The following is a 22,240-nucleotide window of genomic DNA, read 5'->3' on the forward strand; positions in this document are numbered from 1 at the left end:
TTATCCCACAAGTACTAAGAACTTCAAATCCGATCACCAAATAAATACTGCTTGAAGTACTTCTCAGCTCGCATCTTATTATTATTCGTGACACCTCCAAGGAGTCTAAAAACTCATTGCGGGAGGACACCTACAATTATACAACTGTCTCAACCACTACACCAAACCTCTACCACCAATCATCTCCATCAATGCCATCTACCGCCCACTTCCACCACCACAACCAGTATATTTTGTCTGTAAATTGCGTGTATTCTGAAGGGCCGATTTGTCTGTATGTGGGATGAAAAACCATGCTACCTCACCTTCGATTGAAAATCATCCACATAAAGATTCCTCCCGTCGTGATGAGAATCGAACTTAGGCCTATTCCAATCAAAGGGCACACTTCCAATTGCCGTCGTTCTGTACCGTAGTTCTTCCAATTGCACTATGGAGGCGGATTATTCAGATAGTCCTCATTCTCCTGTTCATAACTTATGTAAGCACATTATATGATGTCAAAATAAGAAAGTAATTTGTGTTAATTAATAATTGAACCAAGGAACTCACCACTTCCAAACATCTACTTCATCTTCTTTCTGTTTTCCCCGTTTCTTAGGACTAGGTACTTCACTATTATATTTTACATCTCTCAGTTCCTTTTCTTTCTTCAATTTTTTTGATGACTAATAAGTAGACAATTTTTTTAATAATCTGAATTTATGCAAAAATAATATATACACAAATGCTTCACTATTATTTTTAAACTATGCTGTTAAACTTTGATAAATTGAAATTCCTAAGAATTCTAATTTTATCATTGTTTAACAGAAAAAAACCTTGTAGGGAATATGCTTGCTTCTAGGTATGTGCTGTATGCAACTGGTAAAATATAGATTACATTATTATAAAGAAAAAAGATTGTGAATATTTCAAGGAAGGAATACTTACTTGATTGTATAATGTCAGTGATAATACGTTATAAATTAATAACATTTTGTTAGAATTGATAATACAATGTTTTGTAGTATGACTTGCATTAAGCTGCTATGAACAAAAGTTCAAAGTGCGTGGGCATGCCGATGGAAAGAAAGGTTGCCCACAGTACAAAACGAGACCCACGTGGAAAAACATACACGTTGGGTGAACTACGTGAGTTACGGTGATTGCCGATAGGGGAGATGATATAAAAGGGTACCCCCCACACACACACAAACTGCTTTTTTTTTTTCTCTTCTCTCTCTTGGCTGGTAGTCTCGCGTATTCTGGTCGGTAGACGGTTGCACGAAGGAGCGTCTCTGTCCAGGAGTGCTCAGACGAAGGATCAGCGAATAGTTCTGTTAGGAATACCGAGGATGGTAATAGGATATGGCGCTTATGAGCTGGAAGGATCACACGCTCCTAATAGTACGATGAAAGAACACATCTCCGTTCGACTGACGGGCAATCCATGGAAAGGGCTCAGTATCTAGGCAACAGGCCTCACGGAAGCAGAATTACCTTACACCATCGTTATATCTGGAGTGGACTAGTTATGCTGGGATCGTGTGGACTTACCTTTGGCTGGAGAAATCCATGCCATAGCACCGACTAAATGAATCGGAAGGGAGATTGATCAGAGAACGGCAGTCAGAAGTTGAAGGAACAAGTATGAAGAACCAGTGTGTACGGTAACGTTGAAAATTCTTTGTCTATATAATGTGTATAAGAAAATTAAGACGTTATAAATGAGATTAAGGGAAGTTGAGGATTGAGGACGTTCATATAATTAAGACAGGACTGTAGCAACTTAATATTAGAACGCATAGTGAGGTAACTTCTATACGGTTAAACTAATGTGTATGTTTTTGAAATTATTAAGAAGGTTTAGGCTAAGTAACGTGATATGATATGAAGATTAATGTGAATATTGCAGTCAAGTTTTGTCTTCTTCTTCTGTAGCTTCTCCCATTTAAGTGGGGTCACTATTGATAATGAGTCTCCTCCACACCTTTCTGTCTTGTTTCTGTCTCCTCCACATCCAAGTTCTTCATTCTCAAGTCCTCTTCTACCAGCTCCCTCCATCTCTTCTTTGGCCGCCCATGCTTCCCCCCTTCCTTGCACATCCATCTGCATGACCCTTCTTCCCACACATTCGTCCTCCCTCCTCATCACATGACCAAACCATCTCAACTTTGCTTCCTGTATTTTTGCTCCTAAGTTCGTAACTTTCGCTGTTCCCCTGACATAGTCATTTCTCAGACGATCCTTTCTGGTCACACCGCACATCCACCTAAGCATTCTCATCTCTGCTACTTCCATCCTGCTGATGTTATTTTTCCTCAGGTCCACAGTTTCTATAGCATATGTCATAGCTGGCCTCACTACTGTCCTATAGATTTTGCCTTTCAGATTGATCGGCACCCTCTTATCGCATAACACTCCAGCCATCTCCCTCAGTTCCTCCAACCCCCTTGTATCCTGCATCCCACTTCCTTCTCAGCTCCTCCATCTTCTTCCACTGTTGAACCTAAGTATCTAAACTCTCTCACCTTCCTGATGACATTTCCTTCCAGCTCCAGATCCGTCTCTTGTCCGCCACCCACTGTGCAACACATATACTCTGTCTTACTTCTGCTCAGTATCATACCTTTCTCTTCCAGTACTTTTCTCCATCTTTTCAGTTTAGTTCCAGCTTCTTCTCTTGAATCTGCACACAGCAAGATGTTATCTGCATACAACATTGTCCAAGGCTCATCTTCTCTCACCTCCTCTGTTACCACCTCCATCACAATATTAAACAGAAACGGACTTAATGCTGGTCCTTGATGCAAGCCAACTGTTACTTGAAAACTTTCTGTCTGTCCCAGACAGGTCCGAACACTTGTCTTCACATTTCTGTACATTTCCTGCAACAACCTGACATATTTCTCCGGCACCTTCTTCTCCCTCAGACACCTCCAGTTTATGATGTCCTTACTTAATAAGGATACCTATAAATTTTTCTGATTAACATTGAAGTTTTGGATTGAGTTTCTTTGTATTACAAATTGTATTAATGTGTCAAATAAACCTTTGACATCTTTAATCCAAGTGTGTGAGTGTTATAATCCGATGCACCACTTGCAAAAAGATACGAATCTAAGCAGGAGACAATAGATTATGTTATAGGTCACGAATACAAATCAGCAGTCATTACTTTGAGATCACTTCTTGATTAAAACATGTTTAACTTAATCTAATAGCTTAGGTGGCACAGCAAAAAAAAATAAATATTCCTAATGCTTTAAGAGAAGTGAGATTTCAAAGACTTTGCCACGCTGGTTTTGGCTGGACCCTCAGGCAATTCCTTTGTGTTTTAGAGGTACCATGTGACTCCTTAGGAAGGACCCAGCATATAGTACATATATTAATAGAATTTAAGAAAGTGGGACACAACAATGCTAACAGTGATTAAATTTTTTTAATCATATAGCAGTTTTCTGCCATATGCTAGTTCTTTTGTAACAGTCATAACTGATGACAATAACTACTAATTTAAGGCATATCATGCTGTTTCCACCCCCCTCCCATTTTTTTTAAATTAAAAAGGCAGGATTTGGGGTGATCAAAAAATAAGAAATTATTAAACATACTTTTATTGCTAATAGTGCTTTTAAAGATATGCCTTTAAACTCAACTTAATTGGAAACAAATTAAATACAAACTATTTAATTTGTTTCTAACAAACAAAGCAAAAATTTTTCATTATGAAATAAAGAATTCTCCATAATGATCAAATGAATGTTTAGTACATAACTTTAAATAATATGCACATCTAACAAAGTAAGTCTTTTGCTCAAAACAGTGATTTAACATTATTACAAACCAGTCAAGCATTTGGGAAAATTCCGAACTTATGTAAGAAATTCTATTTTCAGACATTATTTCTCATTTTTACTTCTCTAATCAAATTTTTAAATTCTAATCCAATTCTGTTTATCTTACTTTTATCACCACTGGCTCTTGTTGCGACTGCTTTCATGTCCCTCATCCCTTTTTGGTGCTTGTAGCCTTTCTTATCCATCAGTAAGCACCTTAAACAGTTTGCACATTTACATTTAATTTCTCCAGAATATTAAATTCTTATTTTAAAACTATTTAATGTCCAAACTATTGAGTGATAAAAGATGGGTTTTAGTCTTTCCCATGGGCTACTGAACTGCACCAATTAAACTGTGGGGGGGGAGAATGAATTATAAACAATACTATAATACACAGACAAAGAAAACTTGATCTCGAAAGTACAATACTCACAGATGAACTGATATTCTATCAAATCATTAGTGTTCATGCAGAAGCTGAAATTCTAGTATAAATTATAAATATAGTTTTATTTTTAATATTTGGAATTCGCTTTTTTTTTAGTATTTCTTTATTAAAATATTTTTTCCCCCCAAACTAAGCAATGTTTGACAGTACTCTGCACTGATCAAGTTTACTAAAATTTCCTTCTATGATTTCACTTCCACTGTAGCACTGTTAACTTTTTCGTCTCTGCAACCTTCACTGAACTTTTTTTCTTTTTTTTTTTTTTAAAATAATGCAAATATGTCAAAATGAGCCCCTTAAGTTCAATATCTTACTTTCCACCGATACTGAACTATATGAATGGGGTCAACTTCAATTTGTAAACACCACTAAACACACCTCAATACTTCTAAATAAAAGTTGCTGCAGTTTATACTTTCCACAAGAAAGTATAAGAAAAAACTGTTAAAATGTTTCCATTTTTCACTTCATTTTTTATAATTTTTATAATAGTAACACAGAGTCATAACATTAAAGAAAAATAAAGTAAAAAATTGAAACATTTTAACATTTTTTTCTTGTGGAAAGTACAGTTATAATTTCGAAACATGAAGTCAAAGTATACTGAATAAGCACCTAAGTATGTGCAAAATGTAATTGCAAGTCCTACTTAAATTTAGAACTGAACTGAACCTGAACAAGACTATATGTAAATGGCTATAAATGAAAATACTCCAATTATAAACAGTACATTCAAGTGCAACTATTTTCCATTTTTAATCCGATACTAACAAAAGAGATTTTTTCAAAAGGATCAGGGAACTGACAGGGAAGTTTAGTGCCAAGGTGACAATTTTGAAAAGCAAACACAAAGGATAGCTTACAAAAGCTGCAGACATCAAAGAAAGATGGAAAGAGTATACATAAGTCCTTTACAGAAAGGACTCCAAAATTACTGAGAAATTGGAAGAGCAGGATTATACACAGGAGCCAGTACCACTGGAGAGTGAAGTGAGGTGGGTACTGCAACAGCTATCCAGTAAGAAAGCACCAGGAGGGGATGGAATACCTATTGAGCTGCTCAAAGCCCTGGGAGAAGAGGCAGTTAAAATTTACAGCTCTATGTCAGCGAATTTGGATCACAACTACATGGCCTAGGGAATGGAAAAAAATCACTTTATATACCTTTATTGAAGAAAGGCGATGCAAGAGAGTGCGAAAATTACATCCATACATCCTGTATGGATGATCTTAAGTCTTACTTGAGATCATTCAGAAAAGAAAAAGACTGGAACCATTCATGACGAGAGAAATGCCAGATGAACAGGCAGGATTTCGAAAAGAGGAACAAGAGATCACATTGCAATGTGAGATGGATAATAGAAAGAGCACAGAAATTCAATAAAATTATTCTGGTTTTGTGACCACATGTTTATTAAAGAAAACTCTTTGTAAAACTAAACAAATACTAAAAACACACCCAACAAGTTTCGTTAGTCGTCAGACTAACATCTTCAGGGGTAAAGAGAACTAATTAAAACGCAAACTACTAGAAATTACGAAAATTAGTTTATTTTTTGGTATTGTGAACATCTAAACAGTTCATTAAAAAACCAAATAACAGATCTATACAACTGTTAATGCATGTTAGTTGGAGACAATGCTATTTGTTGTCGCGTTCTGTGGTCCACGCTCACTCTGTCCTAGGTCTGAAATTGGTAAATTTTTAATAAACGATGACTAAACTTGATTTAATATCAAACCTTGGTTTCTGTTGCATTGCGTAGGAATTTTAATCATATTTGCTGCCTCTTTGAATTTTCTTGTGAAACAATTCTTATCTATTCCTGTAGATAGGCTTATACGCTGGTAACACATGACTAGTAAATTATTTAAGGAATTTACGTGTACTGGAATATTATTAAAAGAAACTTTAATAAATACTTCCTATATTTCGGCAATGTCACATTGCCATCTTCATGGGAACATAATTATGACATGCGCATGCAAGCAACACAAAAAAGCAAATGAGGCAGAAGAGAGAAAACTAATCCTTTCTTTTAGGCTTGCACGGTGATCCGAATGCATTTTTGGAAATTATGGAGACAACTACCATGTTTGAATAAAAACTTTAGTTTACTATTACTAAAATTTTACAATTCGACGTTTCGACCTTTATGTTAAGGTCATCTTCTGGAGCGTACAAATATACACAGGAAACAAGCTATACTACAATCATACTGGTTCGTTAAAGACACTGACTAACCGCTACCACAATTGTTGGCCTGACCTCTGGTGGAAAAAAAAAAAAAAAAAAAAAAAAATTATACATCAACGCTAAAGTCCTATTATTTGTGTTGTCTACTATATATATATATTAACATTATATTAACATCATTCCAGCCAGTTGGAGTGGAATGGTTTCTAATAATAGCAGATTGGCTAGAGTCCTGACTTGTGTTGAATCTTTCAAATTAGGTTGGCTGAATGTGTGCCATTCAGATCCTTGGAATTTTCATACCACCTTTATTGTTGATGTTTGGGTGGTTTATCAGGATTTCGCAGGATTCTTTAAATTTTCTTTCGTACCATGTTTTTGTACGGTGTAAGGAGCAGGTGCTTTTCCAGTTGATTTGGTGTAAGGTGTTGAGTGCGTGGTCTGAAAGGCCTGCTTCACCATAATGGTTATATTTAATGTGTCTAATGTGTTCTTTTTTGCGTATAGGAATTGTCCGTCCTGTTTCACCAATGTACGGTAAGTTACAGGTGCAGCGGATGCAATAGACTCCAGGATGTGCTAATGGGAGGAGAGGGTCCTTAGAGGAGCTGAATATGGTTTTAAGTTTAGTGGGTGGTTTAAAGGTGGCATTAAGGTTATAATGTTGTAGGATTCTGTTGATTTTTTCTGATAACCCTTTAATGTATGGGATGGCTATGGTTTTACTGTAGTCTAGATTCGTTTTTGTTGTGGTTTTATAGAGTATTTTATTGACAGTATTTTTGTTATAGCCATTGTTTATGAATGTGTCACTAATGATTTTTAGTTCTTGTTTCAGGGCCTGCTGGTTAGAGCAAATAGTTGTGGCTCTGTTTTTAAGGGTGTTTATGACTCCATATTTTTGTGCTGGGTGGTGATATGAATTCGCATGTATGTATTGGCCCGTGTGTGTCGGTTTTCGATAGACCGTGAAGGATAGATTGCTTGAAGGAAGACGTGTAACTAGTGTGTCTAGGAACGGGAGCGAATTTTGGTTTTCGATTTCGATGGTAAATTGTATGCGTTCGTGTTGTTTGTTTAGGTGGCTGAGGAATGTGTTTAGCGTTTGTCGACCGTGCGGCCAGATCACGAACACGTCGTCAACGTATCTGAGCCAGATTGTCGGTCGAAGCGTGGCGGAATCAAGAGCCCTTTGCTCAAAGGTTTCCATGTAGAAGTTCGCGATTGGGGGGGATAATGGTGAGCCCATGGCCGTACCTTCCTTTTGTAGGTAGAATTTGTTTTGCCACACGAAGTAACTTTAGTATGTGGGCAAAGAGGGCCGTAATGTCGGGCGGAAATTTGTTCTGTAGTAAGGAGAATTGTGTCGTTGATGGGGACATTAGTGAAAAGGGCAGAAACGTCGAAACTGACTAATAAGTCGTCTTTGTCGAGTGTTATGTTTTTGATTATGTTTATAAAGTGTTGTGTGTTTTTTACGTAGGAGGGGGAATGACCTACCAACTCCTTGAGTGTTGCCGCTAATTTCTTGGCTAGGTGGTAATTGGGACTGTCTATTCCTTCCACTATTGGTCGAAGGGGCACATTTTGTTTGTGTATTTTCGGAACCCCATATATTCTGGGCGGGCGGGCGTAGTGGGGTTTGAGTTTTTTAACTGTGTCTGGTGGCCAAGAAGTGACGGACTTTAATAGTTTTTCTGTTTTGTCCTTTATTCTCTTTGTTGGGTTATAATTTACCATTTTATATGTGTTGTTATCGGCTACTAGTTGGTTCATTTGCAGTATGTATGTTGACCTGTCAAGGACAACAGTGGCACTGCCTTTATCAGCTTTCGTTATTATTATGTTTTGTTTGGCTTTTAACGATTTAATTGCTGCTAATTCTGTTTTAGTCAGGTTATTCTGTATGGTTTTCTTGGTATTTAGGACATTACTGGTTTCTAGTCGTATTTTGTCTGCTATGTTGTTAGGTAGGGATCTGATGCCTCTTTCAATGTGGTAGATAAAATCTAATTTGTTTACCTTTTTAGGCGCTATTGCGTAGTTCAGTCCTTTATTCAGCAGCGTGAGTTCGCCGTTGTTCAGGGTGTGGCTTGATAAGTTGATTACATGGTTCTTGCTTGTCGGTGGTTGGTCGCTCCTTGTCTCCCTTGTTTGTTTTTCATTGTTGTTTCTCGGGGAGGAAGTCCTCTGATTGGCCGCCATATTTTGCCGTTATTTCAACCTGTGGAATTTTTTCTCGAGTTTTTCTTTGTTCTTTTCCAGGGTATGCTTGGCCGAATTATCAGTAATTCTTTCAAGCGTTTGTAGAATGTCTTGGTTAACATAGTTCGATAGTTCTAATTGTAATTCAGAAACTAGATTTTGTGTTGTAGCTAGGTTTCGGCGGGCTGTTTGGATCTGTTCCCTAAGCATTGCTTTTTCTGTGCGGTCATAGATACGAAGTGCCTTAGCGGACGTAAATTTCTTTTTTAGCCTGATGCAGATCGGAATGAGGTTATTGTCTCTGCATCTCTTTAAAAAGGCCAGCCGATTGATCAGAAGAGAAATACGAATCTTTAGCTTACCATAGCGATTGCAGCGCTTGTGGGTATCATTTCCAGAGAAAACTAATGTTGTTCCTAGTCCTAAAGGTGTCCCCTAACGGGCTACATTGGGCTGTCTTGGCTGTTGGGCTGAATTTCTCAAGATACAGGCTTCCAAAATTTGGGGCAGTCTCATGCAACCAAGGTTATTTTATGAGTAGAATTATCACTTCTCCTGATATGTATCCACAAGGGATGTATAAAATACAGTGAAAAGTACTACTACATAAAAGGTTTATATTAGCTTCAGTCTACAATTTTCTTCCAAATTAATTGTTAATTAGTTGAGATTTCAATATTGTCAGATCTTTCACACTTCAAACACAATGGGAGAGGAAAGGTCATCAAAACAAGAAAAGTAAACACAAAGGATAGCTTACAAAAGCTGCAGCCATCAAAGAAAGATGGATTTTTTTTTTTTTTGCCAAGATGGCAAGAAAGGGATCTGTCAGATGGATTAAGTCAAGAAAGAAGTGTTCTAGATAGATTAGACAAATTAACAGATTAATTTGGAGGAAAGTTGTCAATAAGAAGTTTGTAATGATATAACTTTCTCATGTAGTGTTATCACAATATCCCATCCATCCCATTGAGGATACACGTCAGGTATTAATGACAATGACAAAATTTCACTACTAACTGCATTAATCTGTATAACTTTCTCTCCTGTTTTTTTCCCCCCCAATATCCTAATGTGATATTGGGAAAAAATTTGTTTTGGTAATCCCTTCACTCTGCTTTAAGTGAACAAACACCTTATATTTGATTGACTCACACATTCTTGTGCTAACAATGTGAAGTTTCTTCTCATAATATCTTCATTTTTAATATGATTCTAGAACTGTACCCATCTATTCACTCTTCTCATTTTCCTCAGAATTTATATCTATAGTATTTCACACCTGTAATCTGTGATATAACTGGCTGGTTGAGTCAAGAGTGTAATTACTCATTAACCAATAGGCTGTATGTTCTAATTCTGCTCTGGATATTTGTGAGGCAGTGAAATTTATCTCTTCCTCCTAAACCTTGACCCCTTCTCTGGGGTGAGGGGGTCAAGATTTTAAACACACACAAAGTATATAAAAATAAAAGACCTTAGCCTACCCATGGTAGAAGTGTACCTTTTCTGGATGGAAGTTACCAAAAAACACAGAAAATAAGATTTTTTTTTAAATTTTTTATAACTAGTTTCTTACAGTTATGGTGTACTTTAGGAATATGAAGGTTATCAACAAATCCTGAGGATGATTGCACATAAAGGCAGAATAAACCTTACAGCAACAAAAAATTATCTTTTGTTTTTGGCTAAATTCTTTTTTGATTCCATAAATGGGGAGAGAGGCAAGTCCATGTTCCCATCATGCTCCCTGGGACCTTCTGTAGGGGTACACTCCCTACAAGGATGCTAACGGACCTCTGTGAAGAACAATGGACATATCAGCGGAAGAGGATTCATATCCCAACAGTGAAATGTGCGAAATAATCTTCAGAGGAGCAGACTTCTATAAACAACCTGGGCTCAGCTGGCTCTGGCTGTCAGTTCCTGATTAGGGCCCCTCCCTAGGGTTATAAGGAAAATTAAAGGATTCAATCCTCTGACAAAGGGAAGGAAGCAACTTTGTCAGTACTGACATAAGGTTGAGGTCTCAATGATGGTAAAGCTTGTGATTAGAAAATTGCAGAAGGCAATACAGTTTATTATGTACATCTGTAATACTGCAGAGCAGAAAGCAAATGGAGAAACTACTGCTCTATTCTCTCCAGACTAACCACCATGGTGAGCAAATCTACACAAATAGCCCTGAGTTCCTGGCGTCACTTAAATGGGGGGGGGGGGGAAGAATCTCTAGGCTCAAAATGGTATGTCCACTAAAACTAGGAACTTGAAATGTCAGAACCCTGTAAAAAGCAGGTAAGCTAAGAAATGCTATCCAAGAAATGAAAAGACTTGAAATTGGGATTTTAGGAATGAGTGAAGTTAGGTGGCCAGGATCAGGCAAAATTCAAGTTAATGACATGAAAATGTACCACTCTGGGAGTAGTGAAAACAACCATCAAAACAGAGTTGGAATAATATTAAACAAAGATGTCAACAAGTCACTGTTGAGCTTCATCTCCCCCCCCCCTACTCAGATAGGATGATGTTATTAAAACTGAAAGGTCAACCACTAGATATTAATCTTATACAGGTCTATGCTCCTACTGCTGACAAGAATGATACCAAGATCAAAGAATTTTAGGATCAATTAAAAGAACTAATGAAAAACACAAGGAAACATGATATTAATATTGTCATGGGCGATTTCAATGCTAAAGTTGGGAAAGATAGAAGTAGAGATATAGTTGACAAACATGGATTAGAAACAAGAAATGATAGAGGAGACCATCTTATTCAATTCTGTCAAAAAAAAAGAGGACCCAATAATCACAAATACATGGTTTAAGCTACCATCCTGATGGCTATATCATGTGGTGATTGCCCACTTGGCGATCACCACAGGATAATAATGTAAATATAGTCAGAAACCAAACACTTTGCTAATTAATCAATGATTTCGAAGTTCCATAAAGAGTACAAAAACCTATCCTAGTGCGATATTGCTTCTGATCATAATCTAATGGTGACAAAGTTAAAACAGACTGAAAGCTATCATTAAGAAACATCAACAAAAAAGGTTTGATCTAGGAAAGTTGAAAAACCCAGAGATAAGAAACAAATTGAGTCAAGATACATTATGAAAATTATGGATACAACTACCGTGTTAGAGTAAAACTTTAGTTTGACATAAACCAAAATATACACTCGACGTTTCGACCTACACATTAAGGTCATCTGGATTATACGTATATATACAAAGAAACAAGCTGCACTACAATCTACATGCCATGCTAAAGTTACTGATCAACGTTTAAAACTATTTGCCTGATCTCTGGTGCTAAAAAAACACTCACTACATCAAAGCTAGAGTCCTGTTATTATTATTATTATCTATTAGGCTACAAAGTTAAATTAAGCTGGAGAGTAGCATGTTCACACAGAAATAATAGATAAATAAATAAACAGAAAATAAAATTACTTACATAAGTATACATATAAATTGCAACTGGTATGGATAGTGGCCAATAAAAAATGAAAATTGCTTCGAGTCCTAAAGTCAGGGTTTGCTGGAAACTAAGTGGGCTGAATGTGTGCCATCCAAATTCTCACGATTTTTAAGCCCCCATTATTATTAAGATTAGGGTGGTTAATCAAAATCTCACAGGCTTCTTTAAATTTCTGTTCATACCAAGTTTTTGTATGATGCAAAAAAGTACTTTTCCAATCAATTTGATGTAGGGTGTTAAGAGCATGATCTGAGAAGCCTGCTTCACCAAGATTAATATATTTAATGTGTCATTTGTGTTCCTTTTTAACGACACATTAAATATAATAACGTGTCGTTGCAAATGCGACCCTGAAATAATGCAGGATTTAATATCCACTTAATTTATAAATTTTTTTAAAAATTCCTCTACTTTTCTGATAGAATCTTTTGCAAGACTAGAGGCACAAATACATCTCACTGTTAAGTTTTTTAAAAACAACAAGGAATCTTTATCGATTACATCAATAATCAAGAATTTTAAAAATTTAAACAATGTTATTTTGACATTTCAGTAGACTGAGAAGGAGAGACAGCCTGAGGGAAGACATGTGACGAATGTGTCTAGGAATGGAAGAGAGTTGTTTTTTTCTATTTCAATGGTGAATTGGATAGGTTTGTGTTGTTTGTTCAGGTGGCTAAGGAATGTATTTAGTGCTTTGCAGCAATGGGGCCAAATGGCGAAAATATTGTCGACGTATCAGAGCCAAATTTTGGGCTTTAGACTCGCTGACTCTAGAGCTCGTTGCTCAAAGTCTTCCATATAAAAATTAGCTATTGGGGGGAAAAGTGGTGAGCCCATGGCTGTACCCTCTTTTTGAAGGAAAAATTGTTTGCCACATGAGATATCTGGAGCTGAGTATGTGGGCAAAGAGGGCCGTGATGTCGTGTGGAAATATGTTCTGTAGAAGCAAGATCGGGACATTGGTGAAATTTTACCAATGTCCCGAAATTATGTCAAAGCTGACTAATAAATGTTGGTAGTTGAGTGTAATGGTTTTAATTTTGTTTATGAAATGTTGTGTATTTTTTATGTAGGAAGGGGACTGACCTACCAATTCCTTGAGTGTGGCTGCTAATTTTTTTGGCTAAGTGGTAATTAGGGCTGTCAATTCCTTCAACAATCGGACATAGTGGTGCGTTTGTTTTGTGTATTTTTGGCAGGCCATAAATTCTGGGCATGGGGGCATAATGAGGTATTAGTTTTTTTTTTTTTTTTTTTTTTTGTTTCTTCGGGCCATGTGTTAACGGATTTAATTAATTCAGTTATTTTCTTTTTGATACATTTCGTGGGGTTATAGTTTACCATTTGGTAGGTGTTGTGGTCCGATACCAAATGGTTCATTTTTTCTATGTAAGTTGTCTGATCTGAAACAACAGTGGTATTCCCTTTATCCGCTTTTGTGATTATAATGTCCTGGTTTATTTATTTATTTATTTATTTTTATTATTATTTATTTTATTTTATTTTTTTTTTTTTTAGGGATTTAAGGGCCAGTTTTTCCATTTTGTTTAGGTTGCAGCTTAGTTTTTTTGTTTGAATTTAGTATACAAGATGTTTCCATGCATATTTTGTTAGCTAGATTGGCGGGAAGGTATCTTAAACCTCTCTCAATATGATATCAAGTTTGTTTACTGACCTCGGTGCAATGGTGTAGTTTAGACCTTTCTCCAGCAGTGAGAGTTCACCTTGGGAGATTGTAGTTTGATAACCATGCCATGGTTTGATGGTGGTTGGTTGCTATTAACTTTGTTTGTGGGTGATTGGCTGCTCCTTTCATTATGGTGTCCTGATTGTCTTGTGCTTTCATGTTATTGTAGTGCTTGAAACTTCATTATTAATTTTTCCTCTTTTTTCAGTAATAGATGCTTGGCTGAGTCGTCTGTGATCTCCTGTCTAAAATATCCCAAATTTCAGGATTAACATAGCTGGATAGCTCTAATTTAAGTTGTAGAACTTTGGCATGGGTAGATGCTAGGTTTTTTCGTGCCTCGTGGATTTGTTCCCTTAACGCTTTTTCCAACTGGGCATAGATACGGAGCAATTTAGCTGATTTAAACTTCTTCTTTAGTTTAATGCAGTTGGGTGTTAAGTTGCTGTCTCTACATCATTTCAAAAAGGCTAGTCATTTAGTTAACAAGGAAACACGTATCTTTAGCTTACCGTAGAGGCTGCACTGCTTGTGGGTCACATCTCCATGGATTATGATGACTCTTACTTTTAAGGTTACACAGTGATCAGCATTCATATTTACAAATTTAGGGACACAAAACACACGTGTTGAAATGATTATTTTACTTATTATTAATAAAATAACACTTTACATTTCGACCCTGTATTGAAGTCATCATCAGAAAGATACATCTGTATAGGAAACCAAGCTACATGCTCTTGCACTCTATAAAGGTAAATTAAATCTACGATGTTAGTTAATCTTTTTCTTAGCCTGATCTCTAGTGATAAAAAAAAATTAAATTAAATGATAATAATAATAAAAATAATTAATAAATAAAATAAATAAAAAACTACAATAAACTCTGCTAAAGTCCTCCTATACTAAGATTCTTCTGGATTTGTACAGTTCAGATTGTTATACTACGATTTTCTTCTGGACTTGTACATTTCAAGTTGTTACTGAAAATTGGGGGGGGGGGGACACATCACCAAGTCTTCTTGTAGTGGGATTTTTCTTTGGCTTGTTCTGGTTACTATAAAGGTTGCAAATGGGTCCTCCACATTCTTGGAATGGTTAGGCCATCATTTTTGTTCAGATTGAGCATGTGAAATGCTCAAACATAATCCAGATCTGAACAAAAATGATGGCCTAACCATTCCAATTAATAAAGAAAAGGACTGAATTGAATATCTCCAATTTCAATATATTAAACTAGAATGACAGCAAAAGGGACCACAAAGAGTTTGTTATAGACAATTGTCATAGTGAAATTTCTTTTCACACAACATTATACCTATGGGATTTGATCAAGACTTTTCGGTAGACTGTTATAACAGTGTTAGTCTACAGCGAGTCAACTGAATCAGGTTTTAATGCGACTTTACTTCATAATGTGATCCATATAGATGATGAATATGAGTGGAGATAGTGAGCACTGTTCTCTTACATTTTATTTCAAACCATCTATCTTCCTATAACTCCTTCAATTCTAAATGCTGTCTTACAACTCAAACATAATAGTCTATGTTACTTGACATAATGTCCCATTCATACTATAAAATTTTGAACAATTTTTCTCATGGAATGTTGTCATATGTCATTTCCAGATCTACAAAACTTAAATACAGATTCTTGTTATATTCCCATGATTTCTCAATGATTTGTCATAAAGTGAATATCTTATCCTGAAAATCCATGATTATTTAGCCTGAACCAAGTTTTTTCCGCTCAAAGTTTCTCTTCTACAATTTTTATATTATTCAGTATGTTTGAATAAATCTTAGAACACTAGACAAAAAAATTCCTCCACAATTCTCACATTCAATTTTATTTTCCTTTTTTTTTTTTTAATATTGGGGCACTATAAGAGTTGCATCAAATCATGTGAACCTTCTGAATTATGCTGTTATAAGCATTTATACAATTATTATAATTACGGCTATTTTGCCTGCTTCAGTTTAGGAGTGCCCCTGTTTAAATGTCATTGGCTATTTACTCACGGATTCTTAGGGCATTGTAGATGTAAATTTACCAAAAAGTATATGTAGCATAAGGAAGAGAAATTTACACATACCTTTTTCTGGGTGTTGCAGCTTTTCTTCTTTCTGCGATGTCCAAAAACTACTGAGTGTGTGGAGGGGGGGGGTAGGCAATTTGGGAGAATTAAATTAGAAAAACCCAGGTTTATATATATATATAATAATATAATATATATATAAACATATATATTATATTGTTATATTATATAGGGTGGGGAAAAGGTGAAAGGGTTGATTTTTTATATAGGGAGGGGGAAAGGGAAAAGGGGGTTGACGGGGTGCGGTCTGTTTTGACTATTCTAGGTCGTCATCTGAACACATTGGGAAAGTGGATGCTATGTCAGGTCGAGTAGGTGCTTCTGTTTTCGAAGTGTTTGTGTTATCGCCTATTGGTCGGGGTTGTGACCTCAATTCCCCCCCCCCCCCCACCCCCCCCCCCCCCCACCCCCCCCCCCCCCCACCCCCCCCCCCCCCCACCCCCCCCCCCCCCCACCCCCCCCCCCCCCCACCCCCCCCCCCCCCCACCCCCCCCCCCCCCCACCCCCCCCCCCCCCCACCCCCCCCCCCCCCCACCCCCCCCCCCCCCCACCCCCCCCCCCCCCCACCCCCCCCCCCCCCCACCCCCCCCCCCCCCCACCCCCCCCCCCCCCCACCCCCCCCCCCCCCCACCCCCCCCCCCCCCCACCCCCCCCCCCCCCCACCCCCCCCCCCCCCCACCCCCCCCCCCCCCCACCCCCCCCCCCCCCCACCCCCCCCCCCCCCCACCCCCCCCCCCCCCCACCCCCCCCCCCCCCCACCCCCCCCCCCCCCCACCCCCCCCCCCCCCCACCCCCCCCCCCCCCCACCCCCCCCCCCCCCCACCCCCCCCCCCCCCCACCCCCCCCCCCCCCCACCCCCCCCCCCCCCCACCCCAGGTTTTCAGTTCATGTAGCGTGATTTTCTTTTCTAATTTATTCCGATCTGTCGCAGAGATTTTTTTTGTTTCTTTCAGTATTTCGTGAATGGCATGATGGGATGTTCCTGCAGTGCTGTATGAATTCTTGTAGTATTGTAGGATTTCAGAGGTGATTTTTCTTGGATCTTCTGTGATGCTATCATCTTGAAGTCTGATAGCAGAGATGGAATTTGCTGCTTGGCATTTTTTTTCTAAAGAGAAAAAATATTTTGTGGGGGCGTCTGAAAGATTTATTTGTGTATGCAGCGATCTAAGTAGGGCACCTTTTGCCGATAATTCTGCATGTCTTTGCATGGCTTGAAAGGCAGAATGATGTTCAGGGCTTTCTTCTGGGAGATACTTGAGCTGTTCTTCAAGTTTTCTAATTCTAATGTTCTTCTGTTGATTTTTCTGGTGACTGTAGATCTGCGTAAAGGATTTTATTCGTGATTTTAGGTGGGGCCACCATGTTTTCATTGGTTCTGTATCCACTTTCGAGTGAGTGAGGTTGGTTATTAAAGCCTGAATGTTTGTTATATAATCTGGATCTTTCAGGAGAGTATTGTTGAAGATCCAGTAGGCACTTCCTGATTTGGATGCTTCCAAGGATAATGAAAGTTGCAGCTTGACGAAACAATGATCTGAAATCTTATCTCGCTAGGTGGCCAAGGTGTTGCACGTGCGTTCATACCGCTCCTGCCTTTCCCCACCTTTTATACGTTTATCCGAAAGGAAGGACTTATTTTTTTATATAGGTATTTTCTCCAAGCCGAGAGCTATCTACTCATACTAGTCGTGTACGCGTAAGTGTAGTGATAAGTGATTTATGACAGTTTTCTTCTACTGCTGTACGAGTTCGTATATATCTTCAATTTGGACGCCATAATTCCTTCTCGGACACCTGCACCCCTCTCCTGAGGCTATAGCCGGCGAAGGATTAACCGCCATGGCAATGGCACATTCATGTACTACCAAGGATTTAGCAATTCAAAGACCCCCTACGACTTCGGACCCGGAAGGAAGAGCAAAGGTCACCAGAGCTATGTACATAGAAAACAGGACAGTCAATTCAAAATCTTATGCTAATGTTGTATCTAATGGAAATATCCTATCGTCCCCCAAATAATCTCACACACGAACGCCTCATCAGCCAGCAATAAACCGATTAACGCAAAAATAACTACCACTGTTACGAACGTCATTTCCCGAGAAAATGGGATTGTTATTTTCGCCACCAAAGAAAACATCCCATTAGAAGATTATCTGACGGCGATCGCCAAAATTGTGCCCGCAAAAAACATTACTGACGCTTCCCGCGTAGCTGGAACTGTGCAGGTATATTTTAGCCATATCTCATGGGCACAAACGGTACTGCAAAAAGGAGTCGATATTGGCGATTATCACTTCGAAGCAGCCCCAATAGCACTGGCCCCAACAAAAGTAACAGTATCAAATGTTCCCCCTGAAATTCCTCATCAACTCATCAGATCCATGTTATCAAGATACGGTTCGGTCACAGGAAAAATACGCACATTGTCAGCAGCCACGAAGAAGCCCGAATTTGCCCATGTCAAAAGCTTTCGAAGGCAGGCATTAATGCATTTTCCAAACAGCGACGCACTACACGACCTCCCAAAATTAATCAACACGGACATAAACGGAATAACCTATACTTTCTACTTATCTTCCTCAACACAGTGCTTCTTCTGTCATGAAGATGGTCACATTAGGAAACAATGCCCCTATATTACCAACAGTTCATCAACAATAGATAGATATATCTAGAATAGATAGATAGATAGATAGATAGATAGATAGATAGATAGATAGATAGATAGATAGATAGATAGACAGATAGATAAAAAAAATTAAAAAAGAAGAGAGAGATGAGAGAGAAGAAAATACAGTAAAACGTGTACAAGGCGGAATCTTGCTCAATGTGAACAAATTATATAGTCTCGGCCAGAATAATAGGGATTACGGTGTTATTTATTTTGTATAATGCGGAATCTGTCCAAAGCGGAAACGGAAAGCAATATTTGAATGATTTATTAAACATTACTTGTATTAAGCGGAAGGTGTTTTAAAAATACACCTATATTTATTACATTGTGTTGCTTTTACTGTTTCGTTTGAGAATTAATGTTGGTCAGTTTCTGGTAAGTCCAAACATTTCATAAACAAATATATCAACAAACCGATCACTTTATTTTTTGCATCATTGCTAAATCTTACGCGGCGTTGTCGCTAAACGAAAGAGTCAAAGTCATTAGTTATCTTACTCTTGCTACTTAGGTGGCGCTTTTTGGAATTGTCAGTTATTGTTTAATTTGAGCTTAGAATATACTGAAGGTGCTTGTGACACACAGGATAAAATTATACTATTAAAGAATCTTTTTACGTGATTAATTTTGTATTTATATGTCTGCTCATGGTTTGCCATTATTAAAACTTATGGGTGTCATTCAAATCACACTACAGACGATTTCTGATGCAGTATTTGATTTCGAATGTAGAAGAAGCCGATAACTGTTACGTATTAGCGAAATCTGTATCGGTTCTGGATGCTGGGAATTGGATCGGGTTGGCAGTGAAGAAAATTAAAGCAGAAACAGTAACAAAGTGTTTTGCTAAAGCTGGGTTTGGGGAAAGTAATGTGGCAGATAATTTGGAGTGAGGGAATGAAAACATTGCTGCATTATCCAATCTCTGTCGAGGAAAAGAACTTTCCTATGATATAGAGAACTTTGTTTGAAGTGATGACCATTTAGCCACACATTACAACTTTGAATCTGCCTACAGCTCTTCTAGCGGTAAGAAATACACAAAACGAAGATGTGGAGTAGGAGGAAGATGAAGAAGGAGGAGAGGAAACAGCCGGAGATCAGGATATTTCAACGAAAATTCGTACACATGAACGGCCCTTCGTTGCATCAGTGAAGTATTGCAGTTTGCAATTAATTCAAACTCTTCTAGACTTCTTGAACTATTGTATGCAGTTAAGGACTGCATACAAAAAGGCATGATCACAAGAAAGTGGAAACAAGTTTCTTTGTTGAAACTGTGGAAGAAATCTCAATGAGTATATTGAAAACTGTAATGTGCAGTGTAATAGAGCATTAATACAGTACTTTAATAAACGTTATTATTATTATTATTATTATTATTATTATTATTATTATTATTATTATTATTATTATTATTATTATTATAATAACATTTAATACCATCTACAAGTATCACCTACTTACAAGAGCCAGCGCAGCCGATTTTTGCTCATAAACAGGTATATACCATGTAATATGATTTTATTAATTTCTTTTTCAATTTTGTATAATGTGGAAACTTGGCCAATGTGGAAAATATATTAGGTCGCATGCGATTCCGCTTTGAACTATATACTTAACTAGGGAACGAGAGCTATAAATTTAGTTACAAACGGATTGCTGACATTTGAACGTGTTGTCCTGGATCGAACAAAATACTGTTCGATCCAGAACAGGATTTTGTTCGATTATATATTGTTCCTTTAAAAAATCATCTCCTTCATTCTTTTCCAAAAAGATAGTATTCCTATCATCTGTTCAAAACACATCTGAATAGATTATTTTTTTCACTCTCATCTCAAACCCATGCATGGCATTGAAGGTTCGAAACCTTCCACTTGATTGTTATTAAAAATGAATGAATAAATAAATAAATGCAATAAAATAATACATTGAAAGTATTATTAAAAGAAAAACAAGCAGTTAAACTTTTGGTAAATTCTGAGGCACTAGAAGTAATCACTTTGATGCTAAAAAGATAAATAAAATAAAAATAACTCTCCAGAGTTCTTTGCAATCAAACTGCTACATACAATTCTCTATTGACAACAAATGTTACTAGTGATAAGATCTCTATAGCCCTGTGGGAATGACGTTTACGTCCATCCATAGTGCTAGGATATCTTAAGAAAGACCATTTTAAATTGATTCTAGTTGCCAACTAGAGGAACTTTTCTAATCCTTTCTTCAACGGGTTTCCGAGTTAACTGATCTCTGTCACGAGGCTTTGGGTTTTTTCTCCCGCAAACTCAGATTTTTCGTTCCATAAACTCAAGAAAATCGACAGTAGAGCCTATACTATTTGAGACAATAATTTAGCTAATGTTAGGGGTAGGGGATACGAGATAGCCGCAGTTGTTCTGCGTAATTTCTTCACCGGATGCCGATTGTGATTTCTAATGGTCTAGTACCATCTGTCTCTGATTGCCTAGCAGTGGAGTTAGTAACTTTTAGAATCCCTCAGGCTACAAAAGTTAGGCAGGGATCAAACAGCCTTGTCTGCTCCCTTCGGTAATAAAAGGTGTTAGTTGATTCTTTTTTAGTACCAGTGATTCCCATTTCGTTATCCAAAAAAAAAAAAGATCAAATATAAGAAAATAAATGGCTAACAAAAGTTCTTGCTAAACTTAACCAAATATTTAAATCTCTGAAGTTGTGTCATTTGAGCACAAACAATCTACAGCCATTATTTAAATATCTCAAGAAATACTTCATAGTCAGCAGTGCTATTGCAAATAATGCACAAAGACATCACCAGCTCAAGTTCCCTTCCATGGTATCACATAGTATTCCAATAATCGACGCAACCGTAATCCACTGGCAGTAGGAATTAATTTCACTTTAGAGATGAACAAATTGTTGTAGCAAACAGTCAGCAAGCCCAGTACCAAACAAGTATGACCTCACTGTGATGGTTTTCTATGAATTGCTAACATCTATAGGTTAGCAATCTCAATTGCTAACCCATAGATGCACATAGTTGAGAATTAAATAGTTCCTTAACTGTGAATTTAAAGAATATCATTAACGAAGGAATTAACGAACAGAGACGTTTATTATGAGATGTGTTATTGATGATAGCTGATGAACTGCATCCAAGGAGAATTGAAGTTGTATCGCAGGATAGTGAAAAGAGCTCATTTGAGGCTATTTGGCGTGAGATTGAGACTGGCAGAATAAAATATACAGTTGGGTGCTGCTATAGACCAGGTGATGGAATAGATGGTGGAGATAGTATGCATAATGAAATGAGTGGAAGGAGGGTAATTATTATAGGGGATTTCAACTATGGTAACATTGGTTGGAAGGAGGACAGGACACATGTCAGGAAGGAAATGGATTTTATTCAATTATTAAGCGATAACTATATGAGATAGCATGTAATTGAAAATACTAGGGGTGTGAGAGTGCTTGACCTGATAATAGCATCTGAGAATTTGACTGTAATGAATATGACGATGTTGCCACCTATTGGTGAGAGTGATCATAAGGTCTTGACCTGAGAGGTGGCTAAAGGTGTGGAATTTTCGATTAAGACAGGGTATATGTGGAATTACCATGCTGG

The 22,240-nt window shown here is 37.6% G+C and overlaps 1 protein-coding gene across 1 annotated transcript in view; it reads right to left on the bottom strand.

Moving 5' to 3' along the window:
- Top1 (DNA topoisomerase 1) overlaps positions 1-4,027 on the bottom strand; it is a 198,059-nt gene extending 194,032 nt beyond the window's left edge. Inside the window, exons 1-2 of the mRNA XM_090401923.1 lie at positions 3,902-4,027; positions 553-668 (exon numbers count right to left, since the gene is read on the bottom strand). Coding sequence (XP_090258049.1) covers positions 553-668; positions 3,902-4,027 — 242 coding nt within the window. The remainder of the gene's footprint in view (positions 1-552; positions 669-3,901) is intronic.
- Positions 4,028-22,240: the final 18,213 nt, after the last annotated feature.

The sequence above is a fragment of the Typopeltis vanoorti genome, chromosome 12, assembly GCF_054136105.1.
Source record: "Typopeltis vanoorti isolate ZY-2024b chromosome 12, IOZ_Tvanoo_1.0, whole genome shotgun sequence".
Lineage (NCBI taxonomy): Eukaryota > Metazoa > Arthropoda > Arachnida > Uropygi > Thelyphonidae > Typopeltis > Typopeltis vanoorti.